The 18,074-nt window shown below is 45.3% G+C and overlaps 1 protein-coding gene across 3 annotated transcripts in view; it reads right to left on the bottom strand.

Annotated features, from left to right (window-relative positions):
• The window catches only part of ttll7 (tubulin tyrosine ligase-like family, member 7), a 200,870-nt gene that overhangs the window by 10,274 nt on the left and 172,522 nt on the right, over positions 1–18,074 (bottom strand). For all 3 annotated transcript variants that reach the window (XM_073062543.1, XM_073062544.1, XM_073062545.1), the window contains one exon: positions 14,005–14,165. In XM_073062543.1, coding sequence (XP_072918644.1) covers positions 14,005–14,165 — 161 coding nt within the window. The remainder of the gene's footprint in view (positions 1–14,004; positions 14,166–18,074) is intronic.

Raw genomic sequence — 18,074 nt, 5'->3', positions numbered from 1 at the left:
TCATTGACCCTGTACCTTCAGGTTCGGCCAGTAATAATCGCTCATTGACCCTGTACCTTCAGGTTCGGCCAGTAATAATCCCTCACTGACCCTGTACCTTCAGGTTCGGCTAGTAATAATCCCTCATTGACCCTGTACCTTCAGGTTCGGCCAGTAATAATCCCTCATTGACCCTGTACCTTCAGGTTTGGCCAGTAATAATCCCTCACTGACCCTGTACCTTCAGGTTCGGCTAGTAATAATCCCTCATTGACCCTGTACCTTCAGGTTCGGCTAGTAATAATCCCTCATTGACCCTGTACCTTCAGGTTCGGCCAGTAATAATCCCTCATTGACCCTGTACCTTCAGGTTCGGCCAGTAATAATCCCTCACTGACCCTGTACCTTCAGGTTCGGCTAGTAATAATCCCTCATTGACCCTGTACCTTCAGGTTCGGCCAGTAATAATCCCTCATTGACCCTGTACCTTCAGGTTCGGCCAGTAATAATCCCTCATTGACCCTGTACCTTCAGGTTCGGCCAGTAATAATCCCTCATTGACCCTGTACCTTCAGGTTCGGCTAGTAATAATCCCTCATTGACCCTGTACCTTCAGGTTCGGCCAGTAATAATCCCTCATTGACCCTGTACCTTCAGGTTCGGCCAGTAATAATCCCTCATTGACCCTGTACCTTCAGGTTCGGCCAGTAATAATCCCTCATTGACCCTGTACCTTCAGGTTCGGCTAGTAATAATCCCTCATTGACCCTGTACCTTCAGGTTCGGCCAGTAATAATCCCTCATTGACCCTGTACCTTCAGGTTCGGCCTTCCAGAGTGAATTACTTCACACTTTTTGGGTTTGGACTCTGTCACATCTCAGCCCAGCTTTGTATCCTATGACATCCCATTATAACCTAAGACAACCTTCTACACATCCACAACACCACCAACCTTCATGCCATGTACACCGTTGACACTAATCTGACACAAATACATTTTATTCTCCCTATCAACTCCCCAAAATTCAGACTCATTTATTTGTCACATGTACATCGAAACAAACAGTGAAATATGTTTTTTGTGATAACAGCCAACACACGTAAGGATGTGTTGGGGACAGCCCACAGGCGTTGCAGTACGCAGGGTGAAAATCATAGAATTCCCTTCCTAGCATCACTGTGGGTGTACTTACACCTCAAGTCAGGTCACTTTATTGTCATTTCGATCATAACTGCTGGTACAGTACATAGTAAAAATGAGACAACGTTTTCTCAGGACCATGATGTTACATGACACAGTACAAAAACTAGACTGAACTACGTAAAAAACAACACAGAAAGAAACTACACTAGACTACAGACCTATTCAGGGACTGCAGCGGTTCAAGAAGGCAGCTCATCACCACCTTCTCAAGGGCAGCTAGGGATGGGCAATAAATGCTGGCTTAGCTGGCGACGTCCACATCCCGTAAATGAATATATTAAAAAAAAACATTCTGGCACCAACAGAGAATGCCCCCCCCCCACGTTCAGCAGAACTACACAAGCAACGACGACAGCAGAACAAGCCTACAACAGCAAAGCAACCCTTCTCCCACCCACACACACAGAAAGGCCTCCAGCCCCAGGACAGGCTGCACTTTGGAGGGGGAGGGAGAACAGCCAGATGTCCTGGTACACATTGGTACCAATGGCATGAGAAGGAAAAGCAAAGAGGACATAAAGATAGAATTTAGCGAGCTAGGGAGAAAACCAAGAAGCAGAACTTCCAGGGTAGTAATTTCTGGATTGCTACCTGTGCCATGCACCACTTAGGGTAGAAACAGGATGATTTGGCAGATAAACGCGTTGCCGAGAAGCAGGTGCAGGGGGCAGGGCTTCAGGCTTTTGGATCACTGGGATCTCTTCTGGGGGAGGTATGACCTGTACAAAAGTAATGGATTGCACCTGAACCCGAGGGGGACCAATATTCTTGTGGGCAGGTTTGTTGGAGCTAATGGGGAGGGTTTAAACTAATTTTCTAGGGGGATGGGAGCCAGAGTGAAGGGATTCAGGATAGGACAGCTGGTGTAAAAGCAAAGATAGCGTACAGTCAGGCTGTCAGGAAGAGCAGGTAGATGATAGGATAAAATTGCAGCCAGCAGGGTGAGTATCAGTACATTACAGATGCAAAATCAAAAAGGGTAGCAAATATTATATCTCAATGCACAGAGTAGTAGAAATAAAAACCTACAGGAAACAACTAAAAGAATCATTAGGAGGGAAAAGATGAAGTATGAAAGCAAGCTAGCAAACTATATCAAAATGGATAGTAAAAGCTTTTTCAAGTATAAAAAATAAAAAATGAGAGTGGATATAGGACCACTAGAAAATGAGGGCAGAAAAATAATAACGGGGGCCAAGGAGACAGCAGATGAACTAAATGAGTATTTTGCATGTCTTCACTATGGAATACACTAGCAGTGTGCCAGATGTTGAAGGGTGAAGGAAGAGAAGTGAGTGCAGTTACTATTACAAGGGAGAAGGTGCTCAAAAGCTGAAAGCTGCAAAAGTCACCAAGAACAATAGGTTTGTTGATCATTACAGAATGTCTCTCTGCTGCTTCCCACTCGTTCCTTTCTCCCTTCCCCTTTTCTCAACCATGATTTCTCCTCTTCCTGCCCACTCTCAGTCCACAGTAGAGACCCATATCAGAATCAGTTTTATCATCACGCATATATATCATGAAATTAAGTTTTTTCGTGGCAGCAGTATAGTGCAATACGTAAATTTACTACATTACTGTGCAAAAGTCTTAGGCACCCTGGCCATACAGATGTGTGTAAGACACTTGCACAGTAATGTACGTACTTCGATTATAAATTTACTTTGAACAAGTCCGGTGAAACAGTCACCTTGCAGATAACCCTTGCATTAGCAGAGGTTGTAGAATGATAGGGCCACAACAAGTGACAGCAATGTGAAATAACTCTCAACTTCTAACCACTGCAAGGCAAATAGTCAATCTGGCAATTCACGGTGCAACTCACAAATGTGCAGGGGACAAAATATTGAAATGAACTTCATCCCATCTCCTTATCCTCAGTATCTCCTTACCCCACTAAGCTCATTGTTTTTATTAAAATATGCATGGTGATATATCTCAACACTGCTCCCAAACCAATTAAAAGAATGCATTTCATAAGCAGACCAACTTGCTCCATTTCAGCGCTCCCAGCCATGTTCCCACGGGAAGAGGATTAATGAAATTCCATATTTATAACATTTTCTTTACTGCGCTTCAAGCGAGCAGTCCCATCGATAAAATAACTGCATTGTGATTACAATCATCAAAATCAGCAAAGGGAAGTGCGGTGGATGCACCACAAGGGAGTAACTATTGTGTAATCGTTGTAGCATTTCCAATTGCCACAGTTCTCAGGACTATGATAGCGATGACTGCATAGGCGGCAGGGCCACATAGTGGAGGCAGCACGGTAGCATAGCGGTTAGCACAATGCCTTACAGTGCCAGCGACCAGGGTTCAATTCCTGCCGTTGCCTGTCAGGAGATTGTCCTGACTGAAATGTTGACTGTTTACTCTTTTCCATTGATGCTGCCTGGTCTGCTGCATTCCTCCAGAATCTTGTGTGGGCTTCTTCCGGGTGCTCCGGTTTCCTCCCATATTCCAAAGGTGTACCAATTGGTAGGTTAATTGGTCATTGTAAATTGTCTCATGATTAAATTTGGGGATTGTTGGGCAGCAGATTTCCCAGGGATGGAGGGTCTACTCCACACTGTACGTCAATAAATAAATACTCTCTGGTGAAGAAGGAATGATTTGAATGAGGTACTCAAGTTGAGCGGTATAGATAGAAGGTCCAGGTAGGGGTAGCACCTCTAGTGAAAGGGCTTGTCGTGTCCATTCTGGGGCAACTCATTCACCTCAGCTCCCCACCAGACACTCATCTCTCACCTGCGGCTCCAACAAGCTGATCGCATGCAACAGCAGCCACACTCCAGTACGCCATTTCGACAGGCAGGCTAAAGCAGATGGGGGGTGAGGGGGCATCGGCCATCAGACCTCCAGTGAGATAGGGAGATGCCTGTCCTGGCATGTGAGGTCAGCTCTGGCGGACGGGGCACATGAGATCCAACAGGCAGGAAGGTGGCACTGCCATGCTCTGTGGAATGCAAAGGGCATGACAAGGCACAGACGGTCATCCACTGTGAGCAAGGAAGACCCCGGTTTGTGATGCTTGTTCGTACCACTGGACCAGGACTTCCAAGACAAGTCAAGTCACATTTATTGTCATTTCGACCATAACTGCTGGTACAGTACACAGTAAAAATAAGACAACGTTTTTCAAGACCATAGTGTTACATGACACAGTTCAAAAACCAGACTGAACTACGTAAAAAAACAACACAGAGAAAGCTACACTAGACTACAGACCTACACAGGACTGCGTAAAGTGCACAAAAACAGTGCAAGCATTACAATAAATAATAAACAGGACAATAGTGCAGTAAGGTGTCAGTCCAGGCGCTGGGTATTGAGGAATCTGACGGCTTGGTGGAAGAAACTGTTACGTAGTCTGGTCGTGAGAGCCCGAATGCTTCAGAGCCTTTTCCCAGACAGCAGGAGGGAGAAGAGATTGTATGAGGTGTGCATGGGGTCCTTCATAATGCTGTTTCCTTTGCGGATGCAACATGTAGTGTAAATGTCCGTGATGTCGGGAAGAGAGACCCCGATGATCTTCTCAGCTGACCTCACTATCTGCTGCAGGGTCTTGCAATCCGAGATGGTGCAATTTCCGAACCAGGCAGTGACGCAGCTGCTCAGGATGCTCTCAATACAACACCTGTAGAATGTGATGAGGATGGGGGGTTGGAGATGGACTTTCCTCAGCCTTCACAGAAAGTAGAGACACTGCTGGGCTTTCTTTGCTATGGAGCTGGTGTTGAGGTGAGATTCTCCACCAGGTGAACACCAAGAAATTTGGTGCACTTAACAATCTCTACCAAGGAGCCATCGAGGTTCAGCAGGGAGTGGTCGCTCCATGTCCTCCTGAGGTCAACAACCATCTCTTTTGTTTTGTTCACATTCAGAGACAGGTTGTTGGCTCTGCACCAGTCCGTTAGCCGCTGCACCTCCTCTCTGTAAGCTGACTCGTCATTCTTGCTGATGAGACCCACCTCTGTCGTGTCATCGGCGAACTTGATGATGTGGTTCGAGCTGTGTGTTGCAGCACAGTTGTGGGTCAGCAGAGTGAACAGCAGTGGACTGAGCACACTCGTGCTCAGTGTGATGGTGTTGGAGATGCTGCCTCCGATCCGGACTGACTGAGGTCTCCCAGTCAAGAGAGTGGAACTGCCCCAGTGAAACAGCTTTTCCACTTTAAAAACTCTCCTGCATAGGTCTCCTGTCCTCGACGGACAACAACAATAGACAAGACATCATGGTAGCGTACCAGTTAGTGTGATGTTATTCCAGCTCGGTGCCTTCTGAAATTCGGAGTTCAATTCCAGTGGCATCTGTAAGGAGTTTGTACATTCTCGCTGTGAGTGCTCTGGTTTCCTCACACATTTAAAAAGCGTACGATTAGTAGGTTAACTGCTCATTGAAAATTGTCCTGTGGTTAGAGTAATGTTAAATAAGTGTGTTGTTGATCCAGCACGGCTCGTTGGGTTGGAAGGGCCTGTTCCACACTGCAGCACAGTAGCATAGTGGTTAGTGCAACATTTTACAATGCTAGTGATCACCAGTTGGGGTTCGATTCCCACTGCAGTCAGTATGAAGTTTGTACGCTCTCCCCAAGTCCATGTGGGATCACCCATTGCCCCCCTGAGTGCTTCGGTTTCCTCCTACATTTTAAAGACGTATGGTTAGGGTTAGATCTAATGAATTGTGGGCATGCAACATTGGCACTGGAAATTTGACAACATTTGCAGACTGCCTGCAGCAGATCCCCACTGATTTAAAGTTTAATTTCAAGTTCATTATGATCAGATTGAACTTGAGGAATAGTGGGTTTACACAAAGGGTGGTGGGTATGTGGAATGAGCTGCCAAAAGTGGTCAAAGCAGGTATAATAACAACAGCTGGATAGTTTAGAAGATTGTGGTCAGATTATCTTGGATGGGGCACCTTGGTTGGCATGGTCTAGCCGGGCCCAAATGGCCTGCCTTTATACTGTATAACTGTATGAACTCAATGAACCCCAGCTTCCTCATCTACTCCTCTCACGACTAACCTCATCTCAGACTTCTCGGGGAGAGGCCCAAGGGTAAGAGGAGAACCCCTGAGCTGCTTCTCATGCCAGGCACTGATTCATCAGATCGAGAAGTGGGTAAGCTTCATGCCAGCTCAACCATTCAGTACAAACACAAACACAAGAGATTCTGCAGATGCTGGAAATCCAGAACAACACACACAAAGTGCTGGAGGAACTCAGCAGATCAGGCAGCATCTAGGGAAATGAATAAACAGTAGATGTTTCGGGATGAGACCCTTCATCAGGACTGGAAAGGAAGGGGGCAAAAGCCAGAATAAGGAGGAGGGGGGTGGTACGAAGTCGAGTGGTTATTCAACTGGTATACAATGCCAAGTCTTTCGATGTTGGCGAACTCAGCCTTCACAGTTGCCAGCTTTTCTGTGTCCAGTCTACACACACGGGCCAGTTGTGGAGATGTGTGCGTGGCCCCGCGTTTATGAATGTAGTAGAGAATATGGGCTTAGTGAGGTTTGGGAATTCTCCCAGCAGTCGCGTAAACTCACACGCCATGCTGCATGCAATTCACAAACTTCTTATGGGGAACTTACTCGATGAAGCAGGGTTAACGATCCAAAGTCGCTGACGTTCACAAGCCAGCAGTTCTCAAGATTGACTAATAACCCACGAGCGCAGTTAACCTGCACCAAGCAGAGGTCTAGCCACTTAGCCAGGATGAAGTTTGCCACTGAAGTAGAGAGTCACACATCGTGGGCCGTAAGTCTGGATCTTGCTGCCATTGGAAGCCTCCAGTGAGGATTCATCACTCTTTGCCTTCTTATCAACAGGCAATGCCGGCAGCCCACTCACTTGAGCACCCATTTCACACAGGAAGCATCGCTCTGAAATGGTAGCTGTAATGAATAGTACCTGATCCTTTCAGCCGGGACCCATGGTGTTCACAGACCTCTGATGTTCCGATACAATGGCACTATCAAAGCTGCAAGGTCAGTGCTTCCTAGTGTTCATACCAAAGCAAACATGGTGAAAGCACAGGCTGTTTCATAGCTGTGGGCGTCCTTATGTTGGGGTCTTGCTAAGACAGAGAAAGGAGGAAGAATGACACACCACTGCCCAGCTGGATGTAGATTATCAGCCACTTTAGCAAGCTCCCTATAACCCTCACGGGTGCATTAGCGAGGGCTATGTGAACTTGATCAAGGATTTGCTGCATGAGGACTTCTTTAAAAATAAAACAAGGATGGTGCCCAAGAGAGACAGCATGTGGTCCATTAGCTCTGACCACGTAGCATTTCCGAATCTGGGCAAGCAGACCAACAGTTTGACAGGCTCAGAGTCTGATAGTCCAAACGCCTGTAAAAGTTGAGTTTTAACAATCAGTATTTATCATGTTCATGTGGGTTCATTTATCATCAAAGTATGTATGCAGTATACAACTCTGAGATACGTCTCTTCCAGATCATCATTAAACAAAGAAAACCACAGAGGTCATTCAGAGAAAAATGTCAAGCCCACCCTCCCCCCCCCCCCCCCCCCCGCACAAATAAAACTGAATTCCAGTGAGTACAGGCCCAAAGCTGCCAGACACTCCTCATATGTTAACCCCTTCATTCCTGGAATCATCTTCTTGAACCTCCTCTGGACTCCTTCCAATGACAACACATTCTTTCTGAGATAAGGAGCCCAAAGCTGTAGACAATACTCCAAGTGCGGCCTGACTTGTGTCTCATAAATCCTCAGAATTTAGGATAGGAAAAGAGAGTGGACCATGGAAGAAAGGAAAGGAGGAGGGGCACCAGGAGGAGGTAATAGGCAGGTGAAGAGAAGAGGTAAGAGGCCGTAGTGGGGAATAGAGGAAGCGGGAATGAAAAGGAAATTACCTGGAGGAGAGATCGATGTTCTGCCATTGGGTGGGATGCTACCTATATGGAATGAGGTGTTGCTCCTCCGCCCTGAGAGTGGAGGTGCCTCATCATGGCAGAAGAGGAAGCCATGTCAGAATGGGAATGAGGATAGGAATTAAAATAGTTTGCTACCGGGAATTCATTCTTTTTGCGGAGTGTAGAATGCAGAGTATTCTGACTGGTTGGTATGGAGGCTCCAACGCACAGGATCTGAAGAGGCTGCAGAGTGTTGTAGTCTCAGTCAGCTCCATCACAAGCATAACCTGCCCCATCGTCGAGAACATCTCCAAAAGATGGTGCCTCAAGAAGGTAGTATCTATTACTAAGAGCTTGCACCACCTGGGACATGCCCTTTTCTCATTACCACCACAGGGGAGGAGGTACAGGAGCCGGAAGACCAACACTCATTGATCCAGGAGCAGCTTTCTCCCCTCTGCCAGCAGATTTCTGAAAGGTCCATGAACCTCTGAACACTACCTCAATATTCCCTCATTTTTGAACTATTTACTTACTTAAGTTATAGTATTTTTATGTCTTTGCACTGTGGTGCTCCTACAAAACAACATATTTCAGATCATAAGCACAAGAAGTTCTGCAGATGCTGGAAATCCAAAGCAACACAAACAAAATGCTTGAGCAACTCAGCAGGTCAATCAGCATTTCCCTCATCGTGTTTCCTTCTGTTCTCCTTATCTGCCTTTGACCTCCCCCTGGAGCCCTTCTCTTCAGGAGCCCATGGTCCACTCTCCTCTCCTCTCCTATCAGATTCCTTCTTCTTCAGCTCTTGACCTTTTCTACCTATCACCTCCCAGCTTCTTACTCATCCCTCCCTCCCCATCCACCTGGCTTCACCTATCACCATCTAGCTTGTCCTCCTTCCCTTCCCCACTGCTTTATACTCTGGCTTCTTCCCCCTTCCTGATGAAGCGTCTCGGCCCAAATTTCACGTCATAACGCCAGTAGCAATAAACCTGATCCTATGCACTTGTGTTGCCACTCGATAATTTCAGATTTTGCACTCCCAGTGTCTGCAGTATTGTCTTTGATTTTCACGGACGGGGAATTTTCACATCCATCACTGCTCTTACGTCTACCCTGGCACCCTGAGGTTCGAATCGAAATGGTCACAAACTTGTGCAGAGAGCTCCGTCCACACAGGGAGCAAATGTGTGGAACGCCCAGAAATTATTATCATTAAGCAACCCGCAACGAAAAGTGATTTGCGCTTGTGGAGTCGATGTATTATGGTGAGCGCTAGTGAGCTTCCTACTGGCAGTTTTATGGTGGGATACAGCTGTTTCGGGGTGAAGCTATATCACTTGTTATTAGCAGATAACTCTTTAAGAGCTTTCCTTCAAATGCCGCAATTGCAGGCGAAGGCCACTGAGGCTCATTAACCAAGCAGAGTAAAAATGGTAAAGACAGATAGTGCATCTGTTGTCTGCGTCACACAGTGTGAATTCAGCTCCACATCTTTCCGAGGACAAGTCAACATTCAAAATTTAAGATTGTTTAGTTATTTCGAGTACTCAAGTGTAATGGAGAACAAAATAGTTGTTACTCTAAATCCAATAGAACACCAAGAAAAACACAATAATAATAAAAAATCATAGTAAATATTAATACATAAGATAACCTATAATCATAGATTGATTCTATGTCCATAAAGTGACACTAAGCTCCCACTACCTATTAAATATTCCCAATGGGGTGACGCGGTAGCGTAATGGTTAGCACAATGCTTTACCATACCAGTGACCCAGGGTTCAATTCCTGCTGCTGCCTGTAAGGAGTTTGTATGTTCTCCCCATGACCCATGGGTTTCCTCCCACAGTCCAAAGACCTACCGGTTGGTAGGCTAATTGGTCATGGTAAATTGGGGGTCGCTGGGTGGCATGGTTCAAAAGGCCAGAAGGGCCTATTCTTTTCTGTATCACAATAAATAAATCAATAAATAAATACCGCCCAACGACCAAGTCCGGCTCCTGGTCTTCACATGTGGCTCAGCTATATATCCTGTTGGAGCTGTTTCCGCTTACAAGGAAAGGGTCAAAGTCGGGTTACTGGCACCCTAAAGCCAGTTGCTATGGACAGATGGGGTTCATCTGCCGTGGTTGGCAGCTCATCTAGGAGAAGGAAAGCTCTGATTTCAATCCTCCTCCCTAATGGGAGTGGGACCAACAGTCCATGAGCAGGGTGGGTGGGATCCTTCGTGATGTCACTGGCCCTTTCCCAGCACCTTTCTGTGTATATGTCCTTGATGGCAGATAGGTGTTAGGCAGTTTTGACTACCTGTGGTAAAGCCTTCCTAACCGTCTGTATCACACAGTGTGAATTCAGCTGAAATACAGTATTTGAGGCTGTCACAACATGTGAGTGTATTGAGTTTTGTAATAAGATACCAATTTCCATTGTAGGCCTTCACATAACAATTTGTTCCTGGCTCTGTACTTTCTGGACCCGTAGGATATTGAACAGAACAGCACAGGGAAAGGCCATTCTGCCCACAATGTCTGTGCTGACCATGATATCCATTTACATCCCATTGGCCTGCTCATGATCCCTATCCTTCCATTCATGCCTGTTCATGTGCCTGACTAAATGCCTGTTAAACTGACAAGATTAACTTTACTTGTCCCATGTACATCAAAACAGCACAGTCCGAGGATTGTGCTGGGGGCAGCCCACAAGTGTCTCCAAGCCTCCAGTGCCAATGGAGCATACACAAAACACAAGAGATTCTGCAGATGCTGCAAAGCCAGAGCAACACACACAAAATGCTGGAGGAACTCAGAAGGTCAGGCAGCGTATACGGAGAGAAATAAACTGTCAATGTCTCAGGCCAAGGCCTTTCTTCAGGACTGGAAAGGAAGTGGGAAGATGCCAGAATAAAAGATAGAAGGAGGGGTAGGAGACCGCAGGACCTTAAGATATAGGAGCAGAATTAGGCTATTTGACCCATCGAGTCTTCTCCACCATTTCATCATGGCTGATCCATTTCTCTTCCAACCCCAATCTTCTCCCTTCCCCCCATATCCCTTCATGTCCTAACCAATCAAGAATCTATCAACTTCTGCCTTAAATATACATAAGACCTGGTTTCTACAGCTGCCTGTGGCAAAGAACTCCACAACAGATTCACCACTCTCTGGCTAAAGAAATTCCTCCTCATCTCTGTTCTAAAAGGATGCCCCTCTATTTTGAGGCTGTATCCTGTAGTCTTAGACTCTCCCACCAAAGGAAACATCCTCTCCATTCTGAATTCCAGTGAATACAGGCCCAGAGTCATCAAATGCTCTTCATAGGACAAGCCATTTAATCCTGGAATCATTTTCATGAATCTCCTTTTAATCCTCTCCAGTTTCAGCACATCTTTTCTAAGATAAGGGGCCCAAAACTGCTCACAATACTCCAAATGAGGCCTCACCAGTGCTTTATAAAGTCTCAACCTTATATCCTTGCTTTTATATTCTAGTCCTCTTGAAATGAATGCTAACATTGCATTTGCCTTCCTCCCCACTGACTCAACCTGCAAGTTAACCTTTAGAAAATCCCAAGTCCCTTTTCACCTCAGTTTTTGTATTTTCTATCCACTTAGAATATAGTCCATCCTTTCACTTCTTCTACCAAAGTGCATGACCATAAATTTTTTGACACTGTATTTCATCTGCCACTTCTTTGCCCATTCTCCTAATCTGTCTAAGTCGTTCTGTGGCCCAGCTACTTCGTCAAAACTACCTGCCCCTCCACCTATCAGGAGGATAGTTGGAAGGTGACAGGTGAAGCCAAGTAGCTGGGAAAGGCAAGGTGCTGAAGAAAGGGTCTAATAGGAGAGGAGAGTGGATCATAGGAGAAAGAGAAGGAGGAAGGGACCCAGGGGGAGGTGATAGTTAGGTAAGAGGTCAGAGTGGGGAGCAGAAGAAGGAGGGAGGGGGAGGGTAATTTTTTCTTTTACTGGAAGAACAAATTGATATTCATGTCGACACGAGTGAATCTGCAGATGCTGGAAATAAATAAGAACACAAAATGCTGGCAGAACTCAGCAGGCCAGACAGCATCTATGGGAGGAGGTAGTGACGACTCACCCCAGCCCTACCTTTCTTTCTCTTTTATTTCCCATAATTCTCCACCTTCCTCCAGCCTATCACTTCCTAGCTCTCTACATTATCCCTCCCCCCACTTCTTATCCCCCCTCGACCATCCCATGTTACTTCATTCCTGATGAAGGTTTTCGGCCTGAAACGTCGTCACTATCTCCTCCCATAGATGCTGTCTGGCCTGCTGAGTTCTGCCAGCATTTTGTGCTTTTATTTGATATTCATGTCATCAGGTTGGAGGCTACCCAGAATAAGGTGTTTTTCCTCCAACTGAGGGTGGTGTCATCATGACACAGAGGAGGCCATGAATTGAGATGTCGAAGGAGGAATGGGAATTGGAATTAAAGTGTTTGGCCACCGGGAAGTTTCCCTTTTGGAAGATGGATGCCCACAACTTATTAACCCGAACCCATACACCTCTGGAAGGTAGGAGAAAACTGGAAACACACGTGGACACAGAATGTACAAACTCTGTATGGACAGTGGTGGGAATTGAACCCCATCGGTGAGTGCTATGCTCCCATGTCACCCATAAAGCACTGCACACACAGAATGCTGGAGCAACTCAGCAGTTCAGGCAGCATCAATGGAGGGGAAGAAACAGTTCACATTTTAGTCCGAGACACTTTTTCCAGGACTAGTCTTGGGTCGACTGGTTATTCCCCTCCATAAATATTGCCAGACCTGCTGAGTTCCTCTAGCATTCAGTGTGTGTTGCTCTGGATTTCCAGCCTCTGCAGAATCTCTTGTGCCTCCTAAACCTTGCTCTTATGTCTACTTCCACCACCTCCCCACAAATCCTCACACCCACGGCCGTCAATCTGTAATATCAAATGCTGTTCGTTACCCAAGGACGGCCTGAACGTAAACCCATTGTTTCGTGGCACAAACCCAAGCAGTTGTGCCAGGAAGGTGTTTCTACCTTGACACCAAGGATGGGCACACCACCCACTGCAGAGCTGGGCTGCCAAGTGGCAGATGGAGTTCAACCTGGAAAAGTGTGGTGATTCACTTTGGAAGGTTGAAGTTGAAGGCAGGATACAGGGTTAATGGCAGTTTTCCTAGCAGTGTGGAGAAACAGAGGGCTCTTGGGGTCCATGTCCATAGATCCTTCAAAGTTGCTGCACAAGTTGATAGGGTGTTTATGAAGGCATATGGTGTGTTGGTCTTCATTAGTCAGGGGATTGGGTTCAAGAAGCATGAGATAATGTTGCAGCTCTGTAAAACCCTGGTCAGACAGACCACACTTGGAATATTGTGCTCAGCTCTGACTGCCTGGTTATAGGACAGTTTTAGAAGCTTTAGAGAGGGTACAGAGAAGATTTACCAGAATGCCACCTTGATTACAGAGCATTTCTTATGAGAACAGTTTGAGTGAGCAAGGGCCTTTCTCTTTGCAGTGAAGGAGGATGAGAGGTGTACAAGATGATAAGAGGTATATATCGAATGAAAAGCCAGAGACTTTTTCCCAGGGTGGAAGTGGCTAAAACAAAGAGACATACTTTTAAGTTGATTAGAGGAAAGCATAGGGAGATTGTCAGAGGCAGATCTTGTACATGGAGAATGGTGGGTGCATGAAATGTCCTGCCAAGTGTGTGGTAGAAGCCAATGCAGTACATAAAGGACATTTAAGAAACTCTCAGATAGACACATGGATGATAGAAGAACGGAGGGTTATGTGGGAGGGAAGGGTTAGATTGATCTTACAGTTACGCACGATAAAAGGCCAGTTCAGTACCATGGTTCGAATTGCCCGTATTGTGCTAAGTTCTGCATTGTCTGAAGTTAACCGAGCCAGCGTGACCTACCCGGAGTTGGAGAAACAATTCCACAAGCCCTGTCCATGGCTCCAGAGCAAGCGGTTGAAGACGCGGTTGAAGATCCGGTAGAGTCGGAGAGTTTCCACGTCCTGCACCTTCCACACTCTCTGCAGCGTAGCCCGAACATTGGTCCGCACAATGTCCAGCACCTAGAAGGCCAAAGCAGCAGCACAGTTTGAAGTAAATTGATTATAAAAGTACATCTGTTGTCATAAACTACCTTGGGAGCTTTCTTTCCCTGCAGGCGTTTACAGGAAAAATAAAGAAATACAATAGAGTGTATGAAAAAAACAAGCAGAAGCCAAAACTGACAAACAACCAATGTGCAAAAGAAGACAAACTGTGCAAACATAAAAAATAAATAAATAATAATGGGATCATGAGTTCTTGAGTCCTTGAAAATTAGTCTATAGGTTGTGGAATCAGTTCAATGTCGAGGTGAGTGAACTTATCCACACTGGTTCAGGAGCCTGATGGTTGAGAAGTAATAACTGTTCCTGAGAGGGAGACATTGAGGAAGGAGAGGGCAGGAAGGGGAGAGAGGGAGGAGGGGGAGAGGATGGGGGAAGGAGGAGAAGGAAAGGGATAGGAGAAAGAAGGAGGGCCAGATGGGAATGGGGAGAGGGGGGGAAGGGGGCAAGTGGGCAAAGGGGAGAGGGAGAGGGAAAGAAGGGATTTGCCTGACCAGCCAAAAATACAGCCTTGAAAATTTCCGATCCTCTAGAATCTCGAACAGAGTTCTGGAAGGCTTTTGCAACTGGATTAGATTGCATATACAAGGAGCAAGACAACAGGGGAGAATAAAAACAAAAAGCACATTTACAGGCATTGCATTCCTGGAAGACTATCTTCTATAGCACAAACCTTAATTTTTCCATTGAATCCCATGTTATTTGGAAATGCATTCCTACAGGACAATTTTTCTCTCAACAGAAAGGCCCCCATGTGTGTATGGTCTGAAGATCATGGAATTCTGAGTGTATTGACAATGTAGGAGAAAGTATTACTGTTTTAATTAACTAGAAATGGATGTTACTATGATAAAGTATTGTTGTAAACATATCAACAGAAGAGATTGCCTTGTCATTTTCCAAAGCCAATCCTTTAAGTGGCCTCCCGTTTTGAACCAGTAGACTATGACCATTCACCTTGGTAAATAGTCAGTTCTCCCTTATTTTCTATATTTATTTAGAGATAGAGTGCTGAGCAGGCTCTTCCAGCCCAATGAACCGAATCGCCCAGTAACCCGCATATTTTTACACAAGCCTGATCACAAGACAATTTACGATGACCAATTAACCAGTACGTCTTTGGACTGTGGGGAGGATCTGGAGCACCCAAAGGAAATTTCATGGGACGAACACACAAACTCCTTGCAGAACAGCACTGGAATTGAACTCCAAGCTCCGGAATGCCCTGAGCTGGAACAATGTCTCGCTAACTGCTACATTACCATGACACCCTAACAACTTGCATTTACATTTAGTGTTTATATATTTTCACATAAATTCTATAAGAGAAAATTTTCCATATTGCTAATTTTTTGGTAGTGGCTTATAGATTCAATAAGAGCAAAATGATTCAATAAGAGCCCATGACCATGATTGTTTTTGGCAATTTTTTCTACGGAAGTGGTTTGCTATTGCCTTACTATCTTTCCTTTCAGTTAGTCCTGACAAAGGGTCTCGGCCCGAAACGTCGACATTGCTTCTCCCTATAGATGCTGCCTGGCTTGCTGCATTCCACCAGCATTTTGTGTGTGTTGCTTGAATTTCCAGCACCTGCAGATTTCCTCATGTTTGCTATTGCCTTCTTCTGGACAGTGTCTTTACAAGATGGGTGACCCCAGCCATTGTCAATACTCTTCAGAGATTGTCTGCCTGGTGTCAGTGGTCACATAATTGGGACTTGTGATTTGCATCAACTGCTTGTATGACCATCCAGCATCTGCTCATCATATGACTCTGATCAGGGGGCTAAGCAGGTGCTACACCTTGCCCAAGGCTAGCAGAGCCATTATTATTTATTTATTTTTTATATAGCAGGACTGCCTTACACCTCCTTTGGTAGAGACACATCTCCATCCCACCACCAAAATGAGGGGCACAGATAGGATAAATAGTCAGGGGTTTACTCTAAGGGTAGAGTAGTTCTGGAACAAGGGGGCACAGATTTAAGGTGAGAGGACAGAAAAATAAAAGAAATTCTGAGGGATTGTTTTTTTTTACACCAATGCTGGTGGTTATGGGCTGTGTAGGAGGGAAGGGATAGATTGAGTCTGGAATAGGTTAAAGTGTCAGTACAACATCATGGGTTGGAAGGTCTGTACTGTGCTGAACTGTACTGCATTCTATATGGAACGCGCTGGATTACATTCATCTGCAGCTGCACTGGTGATTGATGAGGAACTGCTACATGCTTGTTCTTGCAGAAACATGGCTCCAGGGCAACATCCCAGTCACCATCAACCTGCAGGCCATGACACTCAGGGACTTGGACTGTACGTTTCTCTGCTATCAGAACTATGTGTGCCTTGTGCTGTGTGTGACTGTCGGTACTGTGTTTTGCACCTTAACCCCAGACGAACACTGTTTTGTTTGGCTGTATTCATGTGTATGGTTGGATGACAATGAAACTTGAACATGGATAGACACAACAAATAACCTGCTGGAAGAACTCAGTGGTTAAGTAGCATCTGTGGGAGGAAAGGAATTGTGTGTTTTGGATTTTAACCCTGATTCAAAGTTCAAAAGTTCAAAACTCAAAATCAAATTTACTATCAGAGTACATACATGTAACCACCTAAAACCCTGAGATTCTTTTCCTGCAGGCATACCGAGCAAATCTATGGAACAGTAACCGTAAACTGTAAATATCAGGAACTGTTAACTGCAAACAAACTGTGCAAATGCAGATATGAATAAATAGCAATAAATAACAAGCATGAAATAACAATATAACTGTCTGATTCAGGACAGAGAAAGTGATAGGGATGGGTACCATTACAACATTTAAAAGACATTTGGACAGGAACATGGATAGGAAAGGTTAAGGTGGATTTGGGCCAAACATAAGCAAACAGAACAAGTTCAGGGAAGCATGGATGAGTTGGGATAATGGCCTTTTACCCTGATGTCTGACACTATGCCTTTGAGATGTAGGATGATTCAGCAGCACCTGGGGCAATGTCCAAGCCACAGAGGGAGACCGTACAAATGGGTCCCACCATCAAGGACATCTTCAAAGGCAGTGCCTCAAGAAGGCAGCATCCATCATTAAGGACCCTCATCACCCAGGACATGCACTCTTCTGATTACTACAATCAGGGAAGGAGTTACAGGGGCCGGAAGCCACACACTAACAATTTAGGAAGAGCCTCTTCACCCGCATCATCAGATTTCAGAATGGTCCATGAGCCTATGGATACTACCACAGTATTTTGCTCTTTTTAGCATTATTTATTCATTATATAGTTATATACAGTACCCTTTATATGCACACACTAAGTATGTGTACATACATATACACACACACATACACACTCCTGCACCTAATAAAGTGGCCACTGAGTGTGTGTTTGTGGTCTCCCTCTGAAGCCCATCCACTTCAAGGTCTGACGTGCTGTGAGATGCTCCTCTGCCCACTTGGTTATTTGAGTTACTGTCACCTTCCTGTCAGCTTGAACCAGCCTGGCGATTCTCTTCTGGCCTCTCATTGACAAGGCGGTTTCATGCACAGAACTGCCATTCACTGGATTTATTTTTTGTTTTTTCCACCCTAAACCCCAAAGACTGGTGTGTGTGAAAATCCCAGGAGATCAGCAGTTTTTGAGTTACTTGATCCATCCGATCTGGCGCCCAACAATCACTCCACAGTCAAAGTCAATTGGATCGCATTTCTCCCCTATTCAGATGTCTGGTCTGAACAACATCTGAATCTCATTGATCAAATCAAATCTCATTACAATATTTTTTAATGTATCATACTGTACTACTGCTACAAAACAACAAATTTCATGACATAGGGTCAGTAATAATAAACCTGATTCGGATTCAAAT

Source organism: Hemitrygon akajei, chromosome 12, assembly GCF_048418815.1.
Source record: "Hemitrygon akajei chromosome 12, sHemAka1.3, whole genome shotgun sequence".
NCBI classification, from domain to species: domain Eukaryota; kingdom Metazoa; phylum Chordata; class Chondrichthyes; order Myliobatiformes; family Dasyatidae; genus Hemitrygon; species Hemitrygon akajei.
This window is presented reverse-complemented; position numbering and strand designations above follow the sequence as displayed.